Below are 27,767 nucleotides of genomic sequence, written 5' to 3' on the forward strand. Positions count from 1 at the left end.
GTACCTTGGTTTCTTTTCATGTTGTAAAAACTGGACTGAGACAGAAGTTCCAAACATAATCTTTGGTTAGGAGTTAAGAAGATGCAAGCGAGAATGTGTTTCACGTGACTTGCAAACAGACACGGCAATGATTTAATATCCTTATAAAATCTTAGCTGTCTTGTTTTATCGAATTAAATGGAGTTGTGTGGCCTTTATTTTGAGCATGTTCATATTTATTGGGTTTAAAAGGGTAAAATGAGGTTATAGCCACTTTGCATTTTTTTTTTTCATTGTCATCATGAAATTGGTGATTTACACCAATGTTGTTAGGAGCAGATTACAATGATCCCTCGTTTTTCGCGGTCAATGGGGACCAGAACCCGCTGCGATAAGTGGAAAAACTGCGAAGTAGCGCCACCCCAAAGATTTTTTTTTTTTTTTAAATTTTTAAATTATTATTTTTTTCATTCAATGTATTTATTCAGAACTATCATTGGAAAGAGATACATACAAGACATGTTTTTTTTTTTTACCTTTTTTCTTCAATGTATCATTTAAATTAACTTTTATCTATAGCTGTATTTTAATAAATATGTTTTAAGCACTTTGAAATATAATAATTATAAGTTTTAAACATGTTACTGTCCCACAGCATTATTTTTAAACAAGAAAAAAGTATAAGTATAAAAGTATAAAAATGCCGATGTCACACCCCCGTCGGTGCCCTATATTCGGCTTGGACTCCAGCAGAGTCCGATGGCTGGATGGAGCCCTGGTGGCCATTATTCTTGCTTCATACTTTTATGCCATTGGCGGAGTCACCTGCCACTCAAACACACTGAAACTAGCGTTGAAGTTGAATCTTTGTGTCAAAATGATTCAATCTAAAATAAATGCCTTCAAAACTTTTTCCATTAAAAAAACAAAAAAAAGTGCGTTCAAAACTTTCTACTTAAAAAAAAAAAAAAAAAGTTTAAAACTTTTTGCTTTTCAAAAAAAGTGACACTTCAATAAAAAAGATATATATGAAATAAAAAATATATTTCAAATTTAAAAAAATATTTTTGCAAATGATTTTTTTCTTTGATTAAAAATAGTTTTTTGATTAAAGCAACTTTTATTGCGATTGAATGATTTAGACACAAATGTCCTACCCCTAATATGGCTCAAACACAAAAAGGATTTCTTCAATCAAAGAAAACAGTTTGAATGAAAAATAAAGTGTTCAAATGCGAATTTCTGAGTCTCAAATATTTTTTCACATTCAAACCTTTTTTTCTACGAATGAATTTTTTAAAATTTTTGATTGATGTGATTTTTCTTTTGAAAATATATATTTTTTTTGTTTGAAGCAACTTATTTTTTGATTGTATAATAAAGACACAAATTTCCCAGCCAAAATGTGGTCCAAACGCAAAATTGCATGACTTCAATCAAAAATGTTGTTTCAATCAAAAAAAAAAACTTGACTCAAATAAAAAAAAAATCAATCAAAGAAAAATAGTTTTCAAATATATTTTTTTGAGTTTAAAATTTATTTTTGCATTCAAACATATTTTTTTTTTATTGAAGTGACTTTTTCTTCGATTGAAAATATATATTTTGATCGAAGCAACTTTTTATTTGATCGAAGCGACTTTTTTTTTTTGATAGAATAATAAAGACACAAATCTACCTCCATATTACACACAATGATTTGCCACAGCAACTGTTTAACAAGTTAAACGTTGATTGACGCATGAGGCGCTTTAAAGGTAGTCTCTGGCCAGATCAAAGCTTAACCATCTGTCAATCATCGTTTACTTTAATTAAGCAACTCCAGTTCAGTCTCTGACGAACAAAGAGCAGTGAGAGGGAGGGAGGGAGCGGGCGTGAGACAGCGCGATCGGCTTTTTTTTTTTTTTTAATTGAAAAAAAATCTGCAATGGACTGAGGGCGAGAAGTTTGAAGCGCGAAGTAGTGAGGGATCACTGTATTTGGCTTTGCTGAACTAAACTGATTTGCAAATATTGGAAGTGTGTTAACGGGTCTGATAATGATACAGTACTGTACTTGTTTAACAGCTAAAGTACAGAAAAATTAGTACATCATTTAAATTCATCACTGCAAATGACTACCCTTTCTCCATCTCCTCCAACAGGTCGCGGCAGTGACTCTGAGTCAGATGGCTCGTTGCACCGCAAGGCCCCGGACATCCATAAAGACGACATGTTGGCCCGCCGCACCTCAATGAGCGAGCCGCGCAACACCATGCCCTTCAACCAGTACCTGCCCAACAAGTGCAACATGAGCAGCTATGTGCCGGCGCCGCTACGCAAGAAGAAGGAAAGTGACACGGAAAATGGCGAACGCAAGAGCTGGAGTACACTCACCTCGCCGGTAGGGGGAGAAAAACCTTTCAGGTGGGTGCTTATCGAAGCCTGGTTCGTGATGTCAAGCTACTTAACCTTTTTATAGGGCATTTAACTCATACGTTACAATTGACGGCAATTGTGGGCAATACACTTTGACTTTTATAGATTATAAACCACCTGTTTATGTCTTAAGAGGGAATATTTACATAGAGAGATTTTACAGACACATTTGATTAATCAAAGATCAACACACCAAATGTGGCCTGTAGAGGGAGCCGCACATACCACAAGCCCCATTCGTGTTCTCTGAGGTAGTTTGACTATAAAACACTAAACAAGTAACTTTTAAATAAAAAAAGTCACTGCATTTACAAAGAAGAAAAATAAATTCTACTTTACATTGGGAATTCCTCTTAAATATCCCCATTGCAGGCTACTTCGTTAATTCAGGGCCAATGGCCATGAATGCTAGTGCTGGCATAGCACCATTGCTGTAGCATACCATGGCTTTCCTTCCTCTTTATATCTGTCAAAACACCCATAGCTAGCCCTAAACTGTTCTTCTGTAATGGAATCAAGCATTGGACGGCGCAATCAAGTTCTCTGAGTGCTTTGTCACATCAGCCTTAGGGTTCAAATGGAGAGTTAAACACAACGCCTTCATCACATATTACATGGGTCATGTTGGTAGGCCACTTGTAAACCAAAATGTTAAAATAGAGGCCTACATGACCCAAAATATGATGCCTATGTATGTGGAAGTCAGGTTTTCATGGCATCGTTTTTTTAATTACCAATAAAGAAAGAATATCATGCATTTTTTTCCTACAGTTTGAATAGAATCGTGTGAAAAAACCCTTTGAACAATCAGGAAACAATCCTTCAAATAAGAGGCTTGGAGTTGTTTGTTGCCACTCCCAGTTGGTTTATTGCAAACGTAAACATAAAACAGAAGTTTAACTCAACAAGCAACACAAAACCTCATAGATGGGCTAATGAAAAGCCTCGGTGGTTTAACCCGTTAAACAACGTACATTTGAACATAAATGGTTGCAGTTGAGTAAGTAAAAGCCCCATGTCACTATTTGTGGAAATGCGATATTTCACACACACACTTCTCAATGATGCAAATCCATTCTTCATGTTTTTCCACCCCGTGACTGGTGACTGCTTGTTATTAGCACCCTTATTGAAATACCACGTGCCGTCCCTTGTTCTCTCCAGCCCTGTCTGTAAAACAGATGGTACAGATTGTCTGTCATCATCATTTCAAGGGAGTTGGAAAGCAATCTGCGGCTGTGATCTGACTTGTATAAATCAGGTCTTGGATGTTTCCTTTGAAATGAGCTGCTGTGTGCATTCTGAGCGGCCGGCTGCGAAGTGTGTGTACGTTATTGCTGCCAAGACGTAACACTTGTCATGCGGTTGTATCACATCAAGAAAATCCATGTAGTTTTCTAGTGGGGCTGCGTGGGGAGTCCTCTTGGCTTATTAGAAAAGACAAAATGATATAGCAGTATAAGAGATACAGTGCAGAATTTCAACATCACAGTACATTACAGCAGTGTATAGACACGCTAACATTGCACACTTCTAGTCGAAATGAATTGGACGTCTAGCGCTGTTAATGGCACTGAAAGATGAGCATTCACAGCCGGTCTTCTCACCCTCCATCAGGATGTAAGGAAATGAGCTCTGTTTCCTTCACTAACCCTGATCACACCCGGTGCCTGTACCGGACAGCTGCACACTTTCTCCCACCCTGCTTCCTGTCTGCCTTGTGAGCTTTCTAGCGGATTTATGGGCAAAAATAAGCTTGAGAGTGGAGAAGTTCACCACAGCCCAAAGAGGAACAAGAGTGTGAACTGCCTCCTCTTGCTTTTTTTCATTAGGTATTTAAAGGTGTATATAGTATACACTACAACACTGATTTGCACTTAGTCCTTTTAGTGTACAATACCATGCATGGTCAAACACAAATACCATAATGACATCGCCAAACATTTTTGTATCTACAGGTAGTCCCTGGTTTACGAACAAATTTTGTTCCTGCGCTGGCGATGTAACCCGGATTTCCACATAGGTCTGAATTAACCCTTTAAATCAGTGGTTCCCAACCTTTTTTGCACCACGAACCCGTATGAAATGAGTCTTTTTTTCACGGACTGGCCATGTGTGGGAGAAAATTACAGTAAAAATAAAATAATGTGCCGGGGCTAAAAAAACGAACAGTAAGTGCAGGGACAATGTACTACCTATATGGTTCGCCTTGAGGTATGAGGCTCTCAGTGCATTGGCTTTTGTTGCCTTGTTTGCTAGCTTTTAGCCACATAATATGCAGAATGGACTTGGTTTTAAGCTCCTCTTCTGGCTCAGTGGGTTTTTCCCTGTAAAAAGCTGTCCAAAGACAAGTTTTTGGGCCATCTTCACTAACGTGTGGGCTTTTTATTTGCAGGAACAAATCTGATGTGCCTATGTCATCATCGAGGACAAGGGCATATACAGTAGATAATAAAAAAATTGATGTTAGACGCTATCGCCATTGGCTTTCAATGACCACTTCCTATCCAGTTTTATTATTATATCGATTGACTAAACTGAGCAGAACAATCGGAAGTACCCTGTCCACCATTGCTAAGGTGTGCCGCACATAGCCGTCGCAGCTGACATTATTGTTTAGATTCACTGACACTCGGTTGCTAGGTATGGAAACACCCCGGTAATGGCAACCAACCATTGGACAGCGATGTACACAAATACTACTAGGATTTGTCATATGTCAAGAGGCACAAGCCAGTTTGTGGTCTTTAACAATTTATTTATTATTTCTCTGCGGCCTGGTAGCAAGTGCGCCACCCGGACCGGTGATTGGGGATCCGTGTTTTAAATAATTCAAAACACCCTCTAAATAAAAAAAATATATATATCCAAAAACATGTATTATACGTCATTGTACTGTCCTCGCCAAGACATCGGAGCGAAGTCCTAGCTAGACAGTGAGCTAAACTCTGAAATGACAATGTCAGACATTCGTGTGGTTTGCTAACTTTTTTCAGCTGCTCATTACATCAAAACTTGCAGAATGAAACTAAAATAAAATGAAATTAAATCAGTCTCATTTTCAATAACAGCAATTCAAATTTGCATTTACAAGTATCTGCTCATACAGCAATACCAAATGATTAGCATGTATCAGTTAGCGTCCGCACGTCATCAAAAACAATAAAAAAAACTCACCCCAAGTATTCGACCACAATTGAAAACGCACAATAAACAGTACAAAAGCGGTTATATGCAGCCGTTGCCTCTGGATGCTTCACAAGCAACAAATGTGTGCGCAGGCAGAGGCGTAGCAAGGGTCCCCGGGGGTCCCAGTCAACAAGCAACACGGGGCCCTTCGAGCGTGTGCAAGTAAGGGGGACAGTTGGACTTGGAGCAATAGCATATTTAATAAAAGTATAATAACGCCTCGGTCTCATAGAGCGCTTTTTAGGACACTCAAAATGCCCGGCTTCTACTAGATTAGGACATAAAACTACAGTAACATAGTACACTCACCACTGTCTTGCTTCCTTTTTTCCTCTTCTGCTTTTATTTTCTTTCTTTTGTTGCTTCCAGAAGGATAACTTCTCTTCATTTTGGATACACGCCAATTAAAAAAAGCCAAATTGCCGCTCACTCTCACTACGTAAGGGAGGAGGAGGAGTGTAGAGCAAGTGAAGGGGCCCCTTCAGGGAACTCGGACACAAGGCTTTCACTGGCACTGTTGCACTTGTCGCTGCGACAGAGCAGTAAAATTGTGTGTGCTAAATGTGATGGCCCTCTGGGGGCCCCTGCTGGCTGGGGGCCCTAGGCAGTTGCCTGGTTTGCCTAATGGGACGTGACGCCTCTGCGTGCAGGCTGCCACCTCTTCACTCTGCTGCTTCTTCACGTGTGCGTATGCAGTCACTGCCGTGTGTAAGGTGGGCAGGTTTGTAAATGCTCTCGCGTGCGGAAGTACAACCTGCTCTACGCTTCCTGCGCCAAAATAAAAGCATGCATCACAGAACAAAAGTCAACATAAAAAAAAATATATATATAAAATACACCAAGACGCAGGCTTCGTAATGTCGAAATCTGATAAGTCGGGTCTGTCATAGCCCGGGGACTACCTGTGTTGCTTATGTATGCTCATTAGAAGCCATCCTTGGCAATTTTGAGTAGTCGTTTCCATGCTCGAAAACTGCAGATGCAATGTTATATGTGCATGTGGTTTTATATTAATTTTGACATTCATATTTTTGTAATTAAAAAAAACTCATAAAGACCTAAGGGTCCACATACACGGACATCCCATTTTGCGTCAACTGTGGCTTACATGACCCAAACTGAAGAGCAGTATATGAATGTGAATGCCAGGAGTCAAATATAATGAATTAATCATTATTTTTATGTTATTTCAAGGTATTTTATGAATGAATTCAATCATTAACTAATAAAATTCTATTAAAAACAGCATTAATAAAACTTTGGATTAATAGAACCAGTAATACTCTCTGGTCTGGCAAAAAATTCTTCATAGTAATTAACTCATTACATGCCATTGACGCTATTTAAACTGGAAAAGACTGACTGTGAATACGCATCTTTCCGTGCCATTGACAGCGCTAGTCGCCCAATTGATTTTGACTGGGAAAGGCAAATGAACATTTGCTCATTTGCCTCTCTCAATCTAAATGAATTGGACGTCTCGCCCAGTCAATGGTAGCCAATGAGTTAAATGACTCCCCTTTAAGGGTTAAAAAAATGTTGTTGTTTTTTAAAATAATTAGTCCTAACTCATTGCCTTCCATTGACAAGTATTTTACATCCCGATTAATCTAAACTGGGAGGAGTGGCTGTAAGGGCCATTGATGGCAATAGACATCCACTTCATTTTGAGTAGGATTGCTGCCAAAATGGATTGGACAACTACTGCCGCCAATGGCAGCCAATAAGTTGAATGAGTGCCTTATAAAGGGTTATTCCATTAAAAAATTAGCTTATAAAAATGTTGATTCCCCCCCCCCCCCCCTTTTTTTTTTTTTTTTTGTTTTTTTTTTTTTTTGCTGAGGTTTGATGTTGGTTGTTGGCGGCGTTGCGCTACCTGCTTATAAATAAGACTGCCCCCTTGTGATTGTTTTGGGTAACATCAGTCAGCCCCTACATTTTACCTAAACCATTATTGCAATTTTCCATCATCTACCCAGTTGACATTGAAATAATCTACATCTAAAATGTGTGTCTGTCTGTTGTTTGTCTCTCCATGCGCTCATGTGTCCTGCCAGCGTGTCACATGACCCACAGTAAGTCATCCAATTGCCACGAGAGAAAGTCTGCCAGCCCTTTATTTAACTAATGCATCCAGGACTGCTGCCAAAATTGCATTTGTATATTTGTAGTCTTGACAATGATAACATTACATCTTTCTTTCCCTTTAAATTTAATCATTAGTGTTTTAAATGATGGGAAAACTAATGTTAAAAAAAAAAACATTTGGTCTAGCATATTTACGGTAGGAAAGTTGCAAATCACGTTCAACATATATTTAATAAAATACTTTGTACTAGATTTAATGTTCACACTGATAAACCTTATTGTTTTGTCCCAACTTCATTGGAAATGGGGATGTAATACTAATAAGTGTGTCACATGATAATCATAAACATCATGTGGAATGCCTGAAGTGGCAGGAAAAAAGTGCATTTCACAGCACCCTTAATTTTTGCTGTCCCTCTCCTCTCGTGTCCTCTGCAGGAGTGTGAGCCTGATAGACATGCGCAGCCAGGAGGACGCAGCTGCCATCTTGCAACCACATAGTCACGTGCGTCACGAGATGATGCATAATCAGTACAACCGGTTGAAGGAAGAGGACAACCATTGGCAAGATGTAAGGGAATCTGCTTAATCTGACATTTATTAGGAGTTTAGGAGATGATGTGTGGGTTCACATTAGCTGCAGGCAAAGCACTAAAGGATAAATAAAACAAGCATATTTAGGCGCTTCAAAGTGAAACTTCAAAAACTGCTTACCAATGCTTGGTGACATCCTGCCATTTTAAATGGGTTCACAAATTTAACATTAAAGGTCAACCGATATATTGCCTTTTTTCAAGATTGTTTATCGGCCAATATACAGTGGGGCAAATAAGTATTTAGTCAACCACTAATTGTGCAAGTTCTCCCTCTTGAAAATATCAGAGAGGCCTGTAATTGTCAACATGGGTAAACCTCAACCACGAGAGACAGAATGTGGGGGGGGGGGGGGGGGGGGGGGGGGACAGAAAAGCAAATTGTTTGATTTTTAAATAATTTATTTGCAAATCATGGTGGAAAAATAATTATTTGGTCAATACCTAAAGTTCATCTCAATACTTTGTTATGTACCCTTTGTTGGCAATAACGGAGGCCAAACATTTTCTGTAACTCTTCACAAGCTTTTCACACACTGTTGCTGGTATTTTGGCCCATTCCTCCATGCAGAGCTCCTCTAGAGCAGTGATGTTTTGGGGCTGTCGTTGGACAACACCGACTTTCAACTCAGTCCACAGATTTTCTATGGTGTTGAGATCTGGAGACTGGCTAGGCCACTCCAGAACCTTGAAATGCTTCTTAAGAAGCCACTCCTTTGTTGCCCTGTCTGTGTGTTTGGGATCATTGTCATGCTGAAAGACACAGCCACGTCTCATCTTCAATGCCCTTGCTAATGGAAGGAGATTGTCACTCAAAATCTCTCGATACATGGCCCCATTCATTCTTTCTTTTACACAGATCAGTCGTCCTGGTCCCTTTGCAGAAAACCAGCTCCAAAGCATGATGTTTCCACCCCCATGCTTCACAGTGGGTATGATGTTCTTCGGATGCAATTCAGTATTCTTTCTCCTCCAAACATGAGAACCTGTGTTTCCACCAAAAAGTTCTATTTTGGTTTTATCTGACCATAACACATTCTCCCAGTCCTCTTCTGGATCACCCAAATGCTCTCTAGCGAACCGCAGACAGGCCTGGACGTGTACTTTCTTCAGCAGGGGGACATGTCTGGCAGTGCAGGATTTGAGTCCTGGCGGCGCATTGTGTTACTGATAGTAGCTTTTGTTACTGTGGTCCCAGCTCTCTGTAGGTCATTCACTTGGTCCCCCCGTGTGGTTCTGGGATTTTTGCTCACCGTTCTTGTTATCATTTTGACACCACAGGGCGAGATCTTGCATGGAGCCCCAGATCGAGAGAGCTTATCAGTGGTCTTGTATGTCTTCCATTTTCTAATAATTGCTCCCACAGTTGATTTCTTTACACCAAGTGAAGAGTCACAGAAAACATTTGGCCTCCGTTATTGCCAACAAAGGGTACATAACAAAGTATTTAGATGAACTTTTGGTATAGACCAAATACTTATTTTCCACCATGATTTGCAAATAAAGTCTTTAAAAATAAACAATGTGATTTTCTGTTTTTTTTTTCCACATTCTGTTTCATGGTTGAGGTTTACCCATGTTGACAATTACAGGCCTCTCTATCTTTTCAAGTAGGAGAACTTGCACAATTGGTGGTTGACTAAATACTTATTTGCCTCACTGTATAGCCAATATAACAGGATACGTGTTTTTTTTACTGTTTGGGTGATGATCTCTAGGCCGGCCAATATGTGGATTTTTTTTTTTTTTTTTTTTTTTTTGGAAGATCAGTCAATATAAAGTCAGTCGATGTAATTGGATAACCTCTATGTTAACTGTTGTCCCCGGGTTCTAGGCAATTTCTGTTCCTAAACTGGAAACGATTGTAAAATTAGTTTAACTAGTAGGTCGCCATTGTTGTTGGCGTCGCAGGGCAGTGACATCACTAGGTTATGCTGCCGGTCTTCCTGAGTATTAGCGACATAAACATGTCCTCTGTTCAACCCTTTCAAATTGAACCCAAGAGGAACATTAATGAGCATGACAGCGCTGTCGATATTTCCCAAAACGAGCAGCAAAAGCAAAATGAACAGGAAAGACGGGATGAGACTAGGGCTGGGCGATATGGCCTTAAGTATGTATCACGATAAATTGAGCAGATTTACCTCGATAACGATAAATGACGATAAATTCGTCCAAGCAAACTGTTATATAATTTGAAAATTTGAATCAATGCATGGAATACAAATTAACAGTTTCTCGTTAAATTTGTTTACCAGCTTTCAATTTAACAATTGCACATGCAGTCTAAACATTAAGTATTAAAAAAATCTTGTAAACAATAAAAATTCTTGTGTGAACATTTATAACAGCTTGTATGACTTGAAAAATATCATCACTTGAATTTCATTAAATTCATTCCGCATTGTTATACACTAGATAGTGGCATACGTTTAGATATTTAGAATAGATACAAATACGGCACATCCACCCGCCCCCCAGAAATTATACTCAATTTAAAAATAAAATGTTTCACAAACCTTTCCTTTCTTTTATTCAGCTCAATTATTTACATCTTATGATTTTGGAAATCCTTACAGTATGCAATAAATAATATTCCTGTTCCCAAGCACTGTGCTTACTATACTGTATTTTTTACAAAAAATAAACAATACATAGTTACTCCCTGTCATCTAGGACAAGCCACTTACAAGACTAGCACTGTCGTGTATTACAAATACTGCTTTGAACACATCTCCACAGACAAAAGCAATGACACAGGCTTAAAGAGGTCAACTTTAATTGTGTAAATCACACTTAATGACGACACGATCTCCTGGTTGAAATAGACGACATCCACTTAATTCTATTGAAGATATGTAATGCTGGGGCAATTTGTCAACTTTACTTTTAAAAAGAAACGTGCACTGTTTATCCAGTAGATGGGGCTCTTGCAGTGTGTCAAACAGTGATTCAATTTAGGGCAATTGTCTTAAAAGTGGTTCATTGTTTCAGAAAGCCTCGGTTTTTCCATCCCTATCTGGAACCTGTCAAGAGTTTACTTAATGTCGGGTGAAAGTTTGGCGAAGTTAACTTAAGCCCGACTTCATCCCGTTTACTTGTAGCGTTAGCAGCTAGCGTTAGCAGCTAGCGTTAGCCTACCGGGCTTCTGTTTGATTGGCTTCCTGAAAACCATGTGACTCCCAACGTAAGCAAACTCTGCTTTCTTAAAGGGGAATGAACATAGCCGAACAACACAGAGTCAAAGCGGGATGAAAAGACTATATTTTCTTCTTTTATTAAATTACCGAATTTACCGACATGGTCAAAATTACGTCGGTCATCGTGAAGAATTTCGGTAACGGTAAATTTTCGGTTTACCGCCCTGCTCTAGATGAGACTAGACGAAAGTATGACTAAACCAGTGTTCTGCCAAAATGTGCTAGCCCGGCGAAATTTGACACCCAAAGTACTACCGTGCGCTTTCAGTTTGTTCTGTTTGGATGCATAGAGACAGAATATACCAAAGATGCCTTAAGAAAATACTTAAACGTAGAAATATCAAATAAGGGTGGGTTAAATACGCTACATGACTAATGTGGTCAACAGATCAACAATCTGCTTTAAAGCAGATTAAAGACTCAATAAAAACACAAATAATGAGTACTCGCCGCTTTTAACCAATGTCCGCATGTGTTGGACGTCTCGCAGCGTAGAAGAAATTACACAACACCATTATTGTTTGTCTAGTAACGGTATCAAACTAAGTCATCATGCCAAGCGTTCGTTGCGCGCATAAAATATGGCACCTTCCGTAGCTCAAATCTTTTACTAAATATTATAGATTTTTAATTCAAAATAAATATTTTATGTGTTTCTAATAACATATTTTAGTAAAAGAGAACAACTGTGGTTTATTAGAGCCTACAAGTCTTCCCTTTAAGTACCCTGAAATATCCCCTAAAGTTCAAAATAACTATCCAAAAACATGTATTACACGCCATTGCACTGTCCTTGCCAAGACGTTGGAACCAAGTCTTAGCTAGACAGCGAGCTAAACTGTAAGGTTTCCCTTCTTTCTCTATCTCTCGGCTGCGCAACTTCTTTGTTGGAGCAAACGCGCTCTCCCTCATGTGTGCGCGAGCACTCTTCTTCGAGTGTGCAAAACGTTCTTCTTTTATGTACATGCGCTCTTACTCGCGTGAGGTAGTACTACCTGGTCTATGCTTCCTGCGCCAAAATAAAGACATCACCAAACAAAAGTCAACATTATAATCAAATACACATTTCACCGAAAGGCATAACAGTAGTATTAATTAAATGAAGTAAAAAAATAAGATACCGTGAGGTACAAAAAGGTACTGTTTCGCAACTACAAAAAAAAAAAAAAAAAAAAGACACTGGAGACAAAATGGCAGAAGAGACTCCGGTGTCGCAAAGTTGAAATCACGTAAATCAAGTATGTCGTAACCCGGGGACTACTTTTATACGTTTATATACTAGCCATGACATCGGCCAGCCAACTGAGATTTGCTGCCTTTTTTTTCTGAATTTGAATGTGCCTTTACAACTCTAGTAAAAGTGGTCATTTGCATGTGTTAGGACTTGGCCAGGTGGAAAAGTCGCCGGCGAAGCATCTCGCAAGACCTCATCAAGAAGGAGGAAGAGAGGAAGCTGATGGAGCAGCTGATGACTGGAGGCCCATGCATCTCACAGAGGAGGAGAAGCATCAAGACGTACAGGGAGATCGTGGAGGACAAGTAAATCACACTTTTCTGGAAAATTTAAAATAAAAAAAAAACTCATTCCAGAATATCAGAAATCAATGTTTTTTTTTTTTTAATAATCTTCCCCACTTAATGACAGGGAACGTCGCGAGGAGGAGCTGCGGACAGCTTACCGGAGAGCCAAAACTCCCGAGGAGGCGTCAACTATCCTCCAAAGTTACGCCCAGCGTTTCTCCATAAGCGAGACAGTTATGGAGCGCCTACAGCTGCCCAAGGTTCTGGACCGCAGCATCTCCGCCGACCCATTTTTGACGGGATTCCCCGCTCCCCTCACCCCTTCTCCCACCACATCCCAACCGTGGGACGCCGATGGGCCCATGAAGTATCTGAGGCAACAATCGGCCCCGGCCCCCAGGTTTACGTCCACGCTGGAAGCGCAAATCGCCGACTGGCCCGGTGACTCGTCGCCGCACCGGCCGCAGATCCGCTCGCGCTCGTCCGAGCCACCGTCCAACCGGGCGTTGTCGCCCAAACCGCTGCCTTTGTTGACGCCCAAGCCTTATTTTCAGTCCTGGCCCACAACACCGGAACCTTGGCCGAGCAAAGTAAGTTGGATGCAAAAGTGCATTTTCAGCTTTTTGGTTTTTATAAACTAGTGTTGTTTTTGGCAGCCCTTTTATCTTTTTGTCTTCATCTTAGTCTTTTGGACGATGATACTTATTAGTCTTAGTCATATTTTAGTCATCTCAAAATGTGTTTTGTCTTCGTCTAGTTTTTGATGACGATAACTCAAGACTAATTTCGTCCAGGTTATAGTCGACGTTTACGGACTCCAAAAATAAATAAAGGTTTCCAACTATTTCGAATGAACCTTGACAGGCGAGCACCTATTGTAGCGTCTACAAGGACAACGCCAACTTAGTGATAATACACACTATGCAGGAAAACGGTACATTATTTTCAAATTATACCCACCTGGGTGCCACGAACTGTATGTAAAAGAAAAACAGTTGTCTAATAGTTTAAGAGAATGCTTGCCATTAGCATTAGCCTAATGCTAATGGCAAGGCGAATGCTATGCTAATACAACAAGTTGCATTTAGTGTGATGATCACTCAGCACCAGGGCTGCAGCTATCGATTATTTTCGTAGTCGCTTAATCGATGAAATACCCTAATTTTCGGACTATAAGCCGCTACTTTTTTCCCTCATTTTGAATCCTGCGGCTTATAGTCCAGTGCGGCTTATTTGATGATTTATTTGGGTTAATAGGTAACACTTTATTTGACAACGGCATCATAAGACTGTCATAAGAATGTCATAATTATGACATGACACTATCATGGGCATTACTGAATGCTTATGACGGATGTCAATATGTGTCATATTGTGTCACTAACCCCATTTATGTCCAGCTCAGATCTTTTACGTCCATTCAAAAGTGAGATGACACTAACCGACATCTATTATAAGCATTCAATAATGCTTATGACAGTGTCATGTAATAATTATGACAGTATTATGGCACCACTATCCAAGAAAATGTTACCAAATACAATAGCTAGCAATTAATGAAACAACTGGACCAGTAACTGAAGAAATAATTAGCACAGAACATGAATTTTGATTGTTATTTACATCTGTAGTGCCGCAACGCATCCTAGGAGGAATGTTGGATGACAACAGTGTTGACAGCAGGTGGCCAGCAGAGGTTGACTGTCTCCCCCAAGGGAGCAGTGATGGCCAAATGAAGATTTTTCAAACAATAAGACTTTGCAGCCAATTGGTTCAAAGCTTCATGGTGGTTCATTTGGTTTCATGACAGTCTTATAATGCCTTTGTCAAATAAAGTGTTGCCAGTTAATATCTTTTGGTGTAAATATTCCATAATACAATGAGGACAACTGCGGCTTATAATCCAGTGCGGCTTATCTATGAAGAAATGCCGTTTTCATGTCAAATTTGGTGGCTGGCGGCTTATAGTCAGGTGCACCTTATAGTCCAGAAATTACGGTAGTTAGTTTGAATAATCGAGTAATCGTATAAGGAACATGAAAAATTAAAATACCTGAGCTGAGCCTCAAACGGTATAAAAATAAAATAAAATAAGGATCTATGTACAACAAAAGAACAATTGGCTAATTTACTGTACATAGCAAAAGTCCGCTAGCTTAAATGCTATTGAAACGTTAACTTTTTTTTTCCGCAATGCTCTTAATAAATGGTTCAGACACATATTTCGACAAAAAACAGCTGAAAATACCTATAAACTGAATTACAAATGCATTTTTAAAAAAATTAGCTCAAACAAAAACTTATGTGTTTCTTAACATGGAGCAGCTGGATTCAGCCATGTGAAATGAGGCAGACTAGAGGACAGTGTATCCCCCAAATCAGTAAAACTAAATGCTACCACTTTCAAAATAAACCATTACAACGGCACTTTAATCAAACGAATACTCGAAGCAGCAAAATTTAATTCGAATCTTTTTTTCTAATTGAATATTCAAGTTAATTGATTAATCGTTGCAGTGCTAGTCATGTGTTTATGTATACTAATAAGGTTTTAAGAAGGTACCTTGACTTACAAGTTTAGTATGTTCAGTTACCAAGCTTGTAACATTTTTGGGCTGTTTTCATTGTTAATTCATTGACCGCCATTTACGGCGCTAGAAGTCCAATTCATTTTGAGTAGGAAGGGCAAATGAGCCCCTCCCAATCAAATGTACAGTAAGTGCCATCAATGACACTGAAAGATGAACATTCAAACCTCCCAGTTTAAATGAATTTGAATTCCATTGTAGTCAGTGCTGGGCAATGAGGTAATTTTGGTCACTTCCTTGTTAATTTTAGGGTACTTTTCTGGTACTTTCTGCATATTTTTGAGCATTGCGGGCCACTTCCTGTCCATTTTTTATCGTTTCCTGTTGATTTTAGCGCATTTCTTGGTCAGTTCCTGGAGATTTGGGTGCTTTTCCAGGTGATTTCTTGTTGATATCTGGTCATTTTTTTCCCATTGGAAATAAATAGGCATGTTTATGTAAAATTTTGGTGGTACGTAATGTTTTTGTGAAAAACTGATTACAACTTTTGTGTGATTTCTTGGTTTTTTTTTAAAATGTGAATCAGATGAAAAATATAGGGTGAGATACATTTTGGAATTTTGAATTTTTTTGCCATTGAATGTGCTTTTTTTGTCAAAAAAAATACCCACATTTTTGCCGCAACCATGAATGTTGGGGCGAAATCGAAAGATATCCTGTGTCTCGCAGTTGTTTTTGGCAGCCCTTTTCATTTTCATCCACATCTTAGTCTTTTGGACGATGATACTTATTAGTCTTATATACCGTATTGGCCCGAATATAAGACGACCCCGATTATAAGACGACCCCCTCTTTTTCAAGACTCAAGTTTGAAAAAAGACTTTTTGAACACCAAATTAATTTTTATACAGAAACGACCACGGAAAGCTTTTCTCTGACTGTGAGCATTTTTTAGGCGATCTTTTTGAGCTCTCCATCTCCGTACATTACACTCTGTGACACCATATTTCACAGCCGCTTTGCAGTTGTTTGAAGACACCGCCTCATTTATCACCATCAACTTGAAGTTTGCGTCATAACTTCTCCTCAGCTGCCGGTGTTCTGCCAAAATATGCTACATCGGCGAAACGTCCTACATTAGTCGAATTTGACACCTAAATTACTACCGTGCGCTCTAAACTTGTTTTGTTTAGATGCATACAGGAATAACGTACTAAAGAAATGCCTGCAGAAAATACTTAAATGTAGTTATATCAAATAAGGACGGTTTAAATACGCTACGTGACTAATGTGGTCAACTGCTTCAAAGCTAACACAAAAAAACACAATGGTTAAAAGTATGAGAGGGTAATACATGCAAAAAGTATCTTTGAGGCTGTGAAAAGGTTCTAAATAACTAAATAAAAACAAAAATAGTGAGTACTCACCGCTTCCAACCGATGTGCGCATGCGTGTGAATGCATACGCAAGCGCCCTGAGCATTGTGTAGGACGTTTCGCCGCGTAGTAAGGAATGGCCGAACACCTGTTAATCTGGCCAATCTTCGACCCACTTTTCTCCAAAGTGTCGCGAAGTTTCTCCATTTTTGGTTATCTCTTCTATTACCGGTATTTTCTTCTCTTTTCCTTCTTACCACTTTCTTCTTCGTGTCAGGGGTTCGCTTTGGCCGCCCGAGTCGCGTTCAGCATTCGATTCATTGATGACTGGCGCCATCCAGCGTCGTGAATGGGTATATGTCTAGGCCGCAGTTTTTTTTTTTTTTTTTTTTAGGCCGCAGTTATAAGACGACCTCCTCTTTTTCAATCTTATTTCAGTGCAAAAAACATCGTCTTATATTCGGGCCAATACGGTATTTGTCATCTCAAAATGTGTTTGTCTAGTTTTTGTTGACGAAAACTCAAGACTAATTTAATCTAGTTATAGGCTACATTTACTAAAAATGATTTCGTCTGTAAATTTTTTTTTTAATTACCCAATAAATAAATCAATAAATAAAGTTTTCCAACTATTTCACATGAACCTTGACAGACGAGCACATGTTGTAGCGTCTATCTACAAGGACAACAGCAATTTGGTGATAATACACACTCAGCAGGAAAGCAGTACATTATTTCAATTAATTATTCCCACCTGGGCACCACAAACTATGTATAAAAAATAAAATAAAATAAATAAATTGTCTAAGATTTTAAGACGATGCTACGAGTTACATTTAATGTGTGATGATCACTCAGCACAGAATTTTGAAGGCTAAAGCAATGTTGCATATTTTCTCTGGCCAAGATAAGAAAACAAATCTTACCGTGTTTTCTCGCATGAATTTGTGGAAAGTTTCAAAATTTAGAACTGTGCGAATCGGTAAAAAGCGTGGGCTGTGCAGTGTATTAAAAAGGGGATGCGTAAAATAGATACAAATTTTATATGTGGGGAAGCTTGGCTTTGTAAAGCACCCCCCTCAAAATAAGACATACAAAATAAAATATAGGGCACTGATGCTCGCTACTTGGCTAAATGTAGCCGAGTGCTTCTGTGGAATGTCTTGTCAGGCATCCCAGTCTCTCTTTGAATGGAGCCTTGTGTTCCCTATTGACTTAAGAAGTTGTCGGAGAAGGGTCCTCTCAATGTGGAGTGGACTCCCCGGTGCACAAAGAGGGCCCACACAGGCTGCTTGGAGACGGATGAGAAGGTGGAGGTATATAAGGGGGCGCAGATTGGGATGCGGGAAGTACGTAATGAGAAGTTCACCAGGAGCCTCCTCACACATATATTACGAGCGTCTCTTTGTCTCTGAGGCCCGCTTGCTGCTAAAGTCTGCATGTATAAGCTAATAGCGCATTGGTAGGCGGTGCTGAGCACAAATGAAAGCACAAGTGGGGTTTTAGCCCCACAGATTCGTTTAGTTCTAGTTCTCAATTCCTCCCCCAAGGTATCATTAGGGCCCTCTTTGAATACTGTTTGGTATTATTCCTCCAACAAATTACTTGCTTTGTAGAGAACCTTAACACTGATTTTTGCAATCGTGTGTATCCGGGTTAAAGTATATGTACTGTATTTTGGGAGTCCCAAACTGTTAGGTCTAAACTTACTTGTATCTAGCAAAATAACAAAGACCTAGAGGAGGACGAAGGCAAGGATCAGACAGGAGACGGAATCTTGAGTTTCACCGGCGGCCACCAGGGAGAGGGTCGACAGCGTAGCACGCTCGCTCGCAGTGAGTCTCTCTCATCCCCCTCCCTGGGGTTGCGTCTTTTATTGACAAGTGGAGAGCATTCATTGCACATGCGTAAGTTTCGTTTACCGAGAAATAGCTGTTATGGTATCAGTTACTGAGAACAGAAACCAGAATGAAACATTATGGTGACGTTTACTGAAAACAGAAACCTTACTCTTTTCATTGTGTAAGCACTAAAGCACAAGCGAATAGACTGCTACATGAGAAAACATAATCATAACACCTAGTTTTAAACACACATAATTGGTTTAATTATTGTAAATACTGTTAGTGTGCAAAAGCATTAAAGCACATCTTACACAAACATAGGGCTGGTATTGTGGCTTGAAGAATTTGTGGTATGTTCCAATATGGCAAAAGTATACGTTACATGTTGCTGGAATTATAGCTATCTAGCTATAGCCATAACTAGGCATGCATATAGTATAAAGGTGCAACAATTAATCGATTAATCGACAACTATTCGATTAGCAAATTATTCAACGACTATTTCAATACCCAAATTAATCGTTTAGGACCTTCTCCACCTTAAACTTCCCTAAATCGTTGAAATTATTACATATATATAACTTCTCAATTGTAAATATTAACATTTTTTCATTATATTTTTGTTAAGTCAAAGTAGCACATTAAAAAATCTGCTTTTACTTTGGGGGGGGAAAAAATCACATTTTTGCCACTTTTCAGACATCTTACTATCTAAACTAGCTTCTCAAAGAGGCTGCAACAAGTAATCAATTAAAATCGATTAATAAATTAGTTGCCAACAATTTTGATAATCGATTTATGCCGGCAGCTATGAGCAGTCTCATTTGCGATCTTGTTTATGTGTAATGTGAGGCTTTTCGCGTGCATGCCAGTGATTAGAGCAAGAGAGAGAGAGTTTACTTCTACATTCAGGCTGGGTTGCTGAATCAATAATTATACAAAATCTCGAGAGTTAGATTGTTTTTTGTGTTAGATCCACTGCGCCTCATCAGAGGCGAGTAAATGAAGCAAATTGCATAGTTTTTATTCTTTGTTGATGGGACATTACTACTTATCACAGAGGGCTAAGCTAGTTAGCAATTATGCTAATCAGTGTTCTAATCGTATGGAGAAGCATATTAGTGCTTAAGTTATTGTTGGACAGTAAAGTTGATTTTAAATTTCTTTTTATAAAGGAAACACCTATATAAAATTGGGCTGTCAAAATGATCGCGCTAACGGGCGGTAATTTTTTAAATTAATCACGTTAAAATATCTGACACAATTAACGCACATGCCCCGGTCAAACAGATTAAAATGACAGCAGTGTAATGTCTGCTTGTTACTTGTTTTTTTGGTGTTTGGCGCCCTCTGCTGGCGCTTGGGCCCAAATGATTTTATGAGTTTCAGCACAAGGAGTGAGCGTGGTGTAATTATTGACATTAACAATGGTGAGCTACTAGTTTATTTTTTGATTGAAAATTTTACAAATTTTAATAAAACGAAAACATTAAGAGGGGTTTTAATATAAAATTTCTATAACTTGTACTAACATTTATCTTTTAAGAACTACAAGTCTTTCTATCCATGGATCGCTTTAAGAGAATGTTAATAATGTTAATGCCATCATGTTGATTTATTGTTATAATAAACAAATACAGTACTTATGTACCGTTACCATATGTTGAATGTATATATCCGTCTTGTGTCTTATCTTTCCATTCCAACAATAATTTACAGAAAAATATGGCATATTTTATACATGGTTTGAATTGCGATTAATTACAATTAACTCGATTAGAAATTTTAATCGTTTGACAGCCCTAATATAAACCCAATCATATAACAGCTTAAAGTCTCAACACAAACTGTCATTCAAACTGTAAATAGTCATACAAAAGAGTGCTTTGAAATTGTCTTTTGTCTTCTACTTGCAACATGCCTCAAGTTAAACTGTGAAGGTAATTGAAAAAAAAGTCATATTATCTGATTAGTTGTTTGATCATTTAATTAATTGGCCCTTTAATCGATTATAAAAATAATCGTTAGTTGTTGCCCTAATACAGTATTTGAGGTTCATAACAACTGTAAACTTGTCCATCAGAATCTGATTCAGACTAGCATGGTAACAATTTGGACTACTCTTAAAAAAAAAAAAAAACATGTCAAGGCGCTTCTGGTGCTGTCAAACTGTATCATTTCAAATCATGTAAATGTGAGGCTTCATCACGGTTTATTTTATTAGCACATACAGTACGTAGTTGAATATTAGCACAGAATTGGCTCAACACAGCATCCATCTGTTCTAGGCCGAAGATTCACCACGTGTCAACGGCAATGCAGGAGGCAATGACGACTCTCCCACCACGTCTGAGAGTCAAGAAAGGGAACACTCGCCTGTTTTCTTACCATCCTCCTCGCCCAAAACCACAGACCACAACACCTCCACAGAAGGAGGAAGTCCGCTGTCCGCCAACACCGAGGAAGTGTCGAGTGATGTCCACGACAAGGAAGTCGTTCTGTGTTCAACGCCACCTAGCAGGCCCACTTCACTACCAGAGGTAAAACCATTGCGTGTTCAGTTACCGTTTTAGAGCATGTTGTGGAAGGACCTACAGGATATTGTGTTCTGTGACAGGAAAAGCCCTTGACTTCATTATTTTTTCCTGTGATTTGCATTCACTGCATCCTTTGTGTGGTGAACAAAAAAGCCAAAGAAAGAGTGAAATACTGTCTGCTTATGGAGACTTTTCAACACCCTCTCAACTGGTATTGTTTGTGACATGAGTGATCGAGCTAATTCAAACATCAAAAAATTCCATTGTTGACATGAATCATGCCCATTAAATGGTAAACATTTAACAGACAATTATCGATATTGTGTGCCAAATTTAATACTTATGAGCCAAGGGCAAAGGTTTGGTTTAAACATTGGCAGGGACGATATAACAGCATAACCTGTATGTACACTTTTTGCTCGGGATGGAACATTAACTCATTTACTCCCAGCCATTTTCACTAGAGCAAGGCCCTTCGCTCCCAGCCGTTTTACTGGGTTTTGACCGAGTTTGCAAGGCCCACAGAAAATTCTGTTCTATTGCTATATAAACATAAACCCACCAAAATAAATATTAGACTCTCTTCTTTCAGCAGAAATAAAAGTTAGTTCATATCTTTTTCCATTCTTTAGAAATCAGCATTAGAAAATAGCTTAGCTTGAGCAATTTTCCAATTTCTGATGAAAAACGGAGAAATTGAGCTTTTTGTAAAAGCATACATTTCAAACATAACTGACTTTAACACAGCTATTTTTTGCTTTGTGGCATCCCAAACATCTGAATAATGTTTTCCTTCTACAAAATAACATAAACAAGACAAATAGAGCTTTTGTTAGCAAAGTAACAATTTATTTACACATAACTAAACTATTGAACTGAGAGAGGACACTGTTGTGGCCGCGACAGCCGGGGTAAACTTTTCCCTCATCGCTGTAATATATTGATAGGATGATGTATGTCATCCTAGATCGTTTGGTTCGCCCTGGGAAGCACATCCTTGTTTGACATGTCATGTCTGGGTCTGTGGGGAATATACACTCACCGGCCACTTTATTAGGTATACCATGCTAGTAACGGGTTGGACCCCCTTTTGCCTTCAGAACTGCCAGAATTCTTCGTGGCATAGATTCAACAAGGTGCTAGAAGCATTCCTCAAAGAGTTTGGTCCATATTGACATGATGGCATCACACAGTTGGTGCAGATTTGTCGGCTGCACATCCATGATGCGAATCTCCCGTTCCACCACATCCCAAAGATGCTCTATTGGATTGAGATCTGGTGACTGTGGAGGCCATTTGAGTACAGTGAACTCATTGTCATGTTGAAGAAACCAGTCTGAGATGATTCCAGCTTTATGACATGGTGCATTATCCAGCTGAAAGTAGCCATCAGAAGTTGGGTACATTGTGGTCATAAAGGGATGGACATGGTCAGCAACAATACTCAGGTAGGCTGTGGCGTTCCAACGATGCTCAATTGGTACCAAGGGGCCCAAAGAGTTCCAAGATAATATTCCCCATACCATTACACCTCCACCACCAGCCTGAACTGTTGATACAAGGCAGGATGGATCCATACTTTCATGTTGCTGACGCCAAATTCTGACCCTACCATCCAAATGTCGCAGCAAAAATCGAGACTCATCAGACCGGGCAACATTTTTCCAATCTTCTATTGTCCAATTTCGATGAGCTTGTGCAAATTGTAGCCTCAGTTTCCTGTTCTTAGCTGAAAGGAGTGGCACCCGGCGTGGTCTTCTGCTGCTGTAGCCCATCTGCCTCAAAGTTTCAACGTACTGTGCATTCAGAGATGCTCTTCTGCCTACCTTGGTTGTAACGGGTGGTTATTTGAGCCACTGTTGCCTTTCTATCAGCTCAAACCAGTCTGGCCATTATCCAATGGCATCAACAAGACATTTCCGCCCACAGAACTGCCGCTCACTGGATATTTTTTCTTTTTCGGACCATTCTCTGTAAACCCTAGAGATGGTTGTGCGTGAAAATCCCAGTAGATCAGCAGTTTCTGAAATACTCAGACCAGCCCTTCTGGCACCAACAACCATGCCACGTTCAAAGTCATTCAAATCACCTTTCTTCCCCATACTGATGCTCTGTTTGAACTGCAGGAGATTGTCTTAAACCATGTCTACATGCCTAAAGACACTGAGTTGCCGCCATGTAATTGGCTGATTAGAAATTAAGTGTTAACGAGCAGTTGGACAGGTGTACCTAATAAAGTGGCTGGTGAGTGTATGTTTGTTTGTTGTGTGCGGCGCAGTGCAAAGTAGTGAGATTAAAGATGTGTGGTACATGGTGTTCAGCCACAACAGCCTGATCATTCTAATATTTATAAATGTAACAAATACACAACAATCGCCACTTGTCTCATCAAGATGGATTTTTTTGAGTCTTTCTTTTGTGGTGACCACTGCCTCGTGGCGGAGTTCGCCTGGTGAACTTGTGTGGGGCATGTTGTGTTTCTGGGGGGGAACTGGTTTGGCCGTGTGCGTTTCCGGCTGAGTCGTGGGACACTGGAGGGTAGTGGGGGATGCAAGCGGCCGAGCACAGCGGCACGGGCTCTGCTTGGCAAGCAGCATGGACTCAACGGCATCGTCCGCTGCACTGGTGGTCCCGGTCGTCCTGCTTGGACTTCCCGCGCCTGGCGTCCTGGTCATCCATCCGGTCGTCTTCCGCCGGTACCCCGGCTGTGCGGCCTGGTGGTTCATGCCATTGAATTGGGTTGCGGGTCTTACAATATGCACTACTGCCCTCCAGTGGCCAGTTTTAATGCTTTAAAGTGGACTTTCAGCATTGTGCTTTGGAGCTAAGTTGCATCAGAACCTAGAGATGCCTCTTGTGAAAAAAAACGTAAAAGACGTCGTCTTTGGGACACTGAAACAATTAGAAATAGAACGTATTTATACGTTTTTGGGAGCAAATGAGTTAATAAGACCAAACAGATTGGGTGAATGAGGGTCAGGGCTACATTTCTCACAAATATGAACCTAATTCATTCATATGCTAAATCAGTGTGCTCATTACGACCAGTCGATCACAACGCCAGTGTGGGTAGCTCGCGGCATCCCCCAATTTTATTTTTTATGTACAGAGTAAATTTTGATTATGTTGTATGTATGTTGTGTTGTGTGAGCAACATATTTGGTTATGCAGCACCCGTCTCTCTCTAAAGCAGCTTCTTGCTCACGTTTTTGGTTCTATAGTTTCTGACTGAGTTCACTTCATTTCTTCCAGTTTAATTAACGTTAACAGTAGAAAACACAAAAAGGAGAGTTCTCTCTAAGCAGCTTCCTACTCGAGTTTTGCAGGTTAGCAAGTTCACACAGTTTAATGTTATGCTAACTCTGATGCAGGTTGGAGTTTCAATAGCAAAAGTGGTGTGTTTCCCACTTCCAGAACATTGGTGTCTTTTTAGATTACTCACAGTTGCTCCTGCTTGCCAAAAAAAAGCTTATAATATCCCTCCTCTTTGAAGGGGGCCGGGATGGCATGTTGTTAGAGCTGTCCCGACTAGTCGACATAGTCGACGTCATCGATGAAAAATATATGCATGGAAAGATCAGAATGTCGGACGCTCTGTATGCAAGCGGGGAAAGCGGCACAAAGCCAAAAAAGCGCACCAGAGTGTCCAAAACATTGACTTATTTCAAAGAAACAGAGGAGGGTACACTCTTCTGTCCTGTCTCTTCAATGCCAAGCTTGGCTGCACGTCGGCCGTGAATAAACACCTCAAGCGCCGTCACCCAGTTTGTAAGTCCATCTAACTAACTAACGACATGTTTTATTGAAGTTGCTAAGCCTGTCGCGATATGCAATGAGTCCATTTATCGCACGGCAAATAAAAATGAGGGCGGTAATTTTCACGGCTGCCTTTTATCGCTGCGTGCGTGCATACATTGGTGCGTGCGTGCTGATGGCATCTGAGACTCCAGTTCCTTTCTCTTATCAACACGCTGTAGAATTAAAGTTCAGACATACAAAATAAGAAAACACATCTATATTAAATACTAACGTTACCACTGCTACACTGAGGTGAATGTGGGGGGAAAAGGCAACTTACTTTAGCCTGCTATAAAACATTGGCAGTCGTCTCGTGAAAGCAAACTTGCGGTTAAAAGATGACACTTCAAACATGAAAAATCGCTGGTTAACAGCATTTGCAAATGAAAAAAATGATAAAGAAAAAATCTATTATTGACAGTACATGCAAAGACAAAAAGTGCCTTTTTGCGGAGTGTAAAGCTGAAGTTAGCGGTTTAGCGAACGTACTTCCGGTGAACATTTCAAAATAAAAGCATGTCATGTTCGTCATATAAATAGCGATTTCTGGAGTTAATCCCACATACTTCAGAATTGAGATTCAACACTAAGAATACCTTTAAAATGAAAACCTTTATGAAAAATCTTATTGGCAATGAATAATTATTATAATTATTATAATACTTTTATATATAGTACTATAATGCTAGGTGTTTTTTTAAGAATTGTTTTGAATCATGTTGGAAAGGCAAAGTCAGTGTTCTGAATCTGTTTACATTCCATTCTTTTGCTCTAGTTAATTTTATCAGCATTTGAACTCATTGTTTATTTGTGATTTATTATTATTTACGTGTTTATTTATACTTTAATAAATAATTTAAGTGTTCCAATATGTTTGTGTGAATTGATAAGCGCCAACAAAAAATTCATTGCTAAATTAGTAAAAAAAAAAAAATTTTTTTTTTAATTATTAGATTAGTCGACTAATCGTAAAAATAGTCGGCTGACTAATCGGGAGAAAATTAGTCGTTTGGGACAGCCCTACATGTTGTCGACATGTATTTCCGTCGGGGCGGTGAGTGTGACCGTGTGTGTGTGTGTGTGTGTGTCGGAGGTGGGTCAAGTCATCAGCCAATCAAACATGGGTTTGAGGGGGGAAAAAATGGACATTCAGCAAGTGAAAATGGGTAAATATAATGAAATGACTATATTGAAAATAATTCACTTAATAATGGTAGGGTCAATTTTATCCTTACAATGTATGGGAAGGCAATCTAAATTACTTGTATAGCTGAACTCATTATATAATGCATACAGGGTTGCTTAAAGGTTGGTGGGGACAATTTGAGCATCCTGAAAATTTGGTAGTGTTATGTCCCTACCGGCCATATTCAAACCTACGTCCTTGCTATGAGCCTATAGCGAATTTGAATGGTTTATTTCAGTTAGCTATACAAAATGATTTGGTATACATGCAAACATGCACTATTTTTTTTTTTTTTTTTTTAAATCTAGGAACTACACACGCCTGAGGAAATCTTCAGGAGGAAGAGTGGAAGGCAGTCACCAGTGGCTCCAGTGGAGAAAAAGTGCGAATCAGCAGCCTCAGATCAGACAGCTGCAGGTCTGAGTCACGCGCAACTCTGCTGCCTCCACCTGGATGATTGTGGATCTGTCATATTGCAGACATAGTGCATTGTTTTTCACAATTTCAAACGGTTCGCACTCCCTGGGGATTTTCACTGGTATCCAGTCTAAATACATAAAAGGAGAATGAATGAAAGTGGGTCTGTCTCATGCAAATGCACTGTACTTTTTTTGTTACCATGACCACACCGGATGGAACAAAGGCAACAAAACGGGGGCTATCTTCATTACCTAACCACCTAAGTAGATTTGAAACGTAGTCATGCATGCAGCAAAGTTGCCAAATACATAAAAACCTGACTTAGAAATACCACATCTTGACCGAGCATAGCTGACAAGTAAGCAGAAAAGGCAGGTGGTTATATATACATTAGACACACTGTTGGCTAAGAATGTGACAAAATTTGGAACATTTACAGTGCCGTCAAGAAATATTTGCCCCCCCTCCGGATTTTTGTTTTGTTGGGAAGGTGTCTATTAGGGCTGCAGCTATTGATTATTTCAGTAATCGATTAATCTATCAATTAATCTATCAACAATAAATGCCAGTACAAAATAAAATTCCCGAGTGTTTTTTCCAAACTATGCAGGGTTGCACTTTCATTTCACAAAAGCAATAATTAAAATACCTGAGCTTAGCCTCAAACAGCATAAAAAATGAAAAATAAATGAGAATCTAAGTACAACAAAATAACAATTAGCTAACTTGCATAGCAAATGTCCGCTATCTTAAATGCTATGAAATGCAAACATTTTTTTAACAATGCTCTTAACAAAAAAAAAAAAACCTGCTAAATATACCTCTACACTAAAGTACGAGTGCATAAACAATCATTTTAGCGCCAACAAAAACGTACAACCTTATGTTGGTCTTAACAGGGAGAAGCTGGATCCAGCCATGTTACAAGACATATTCCCTGTTGCCTCTATAAGGCAGTGTATCCAACCAAATCAATAAACAAAATGTAAACACTTTCAAAACAAACCATTACAACGACACTCTAATTAAACGGATCCTCAAAGCAACAAAATTTGATTCTTCTTGATTTTCCGAATCAAATTAATTGAGTT

The 27,767-nt window shown here is 39.3% G+C and overlaps 1 protein-coding gene across 5 annotated transcripts in view; it reads left to right on the top strand.

The window, feature by feature from the left end:
• Nucleotides 1–27,767, top strand: part of LOC130924010 (LIM and calponin homology domains-containing protein 1-like) — a 127,131-nt gene that overhangs the window by 72,754 nt on the left and 26,610 nt on the right. For 4 of the 5 annotated variants that reach the window (XM_057850285.1, XM_057850287.1, XM_057850290.1 and 1 more), the window contains 7 exons: nt 2,123–2,384; nt 7,643–7,660; nt 8,112–8,244; nt 12,848–13,005; nt 13,112–13,577; nt 21,024–21,275; nt 26,565–26,673. In XM_057850285.1, the coding sequence (XP_057706268.1) occupies nt 2,123–2,384; nt 7,643–7,660; nt 8,112–8,244; nt 12,848–13,005; nt 13,112–13,577; nt 21,024–21,275; nt 26,565–26,673 (1,398 nt within the window). The remainder of the gene's footprint in view (nt 1–2,122; nt 2,385–7,642; nt 7,661–8,111; nt 8,245–12,847; nt 13,006–13,111; nt 13,578–21,023; nt 21,276–26,564; nt 26,674–27,767) is intronic. The other variant, XM_057850286.1, reaches the window with a different exon arrangement.

The sequence above is a fragment of the Corythoichthys intestinalis genome, chromosome 11, assembly GCF_030265065.1.
Source record: "Corythoichthys intestinalis isolate RoL2023-P3 chromosome 11, ASM3026506v1, whole genome shotgun sequence".
Taxonomy (NCBI): domain Eukaryota; kingdom Metazoa; phylum Chordata; class Actinopteri; order Syngnathiformes; family Syngnathidae; genus Corythoichthys; species Corythoichthys intestinalis.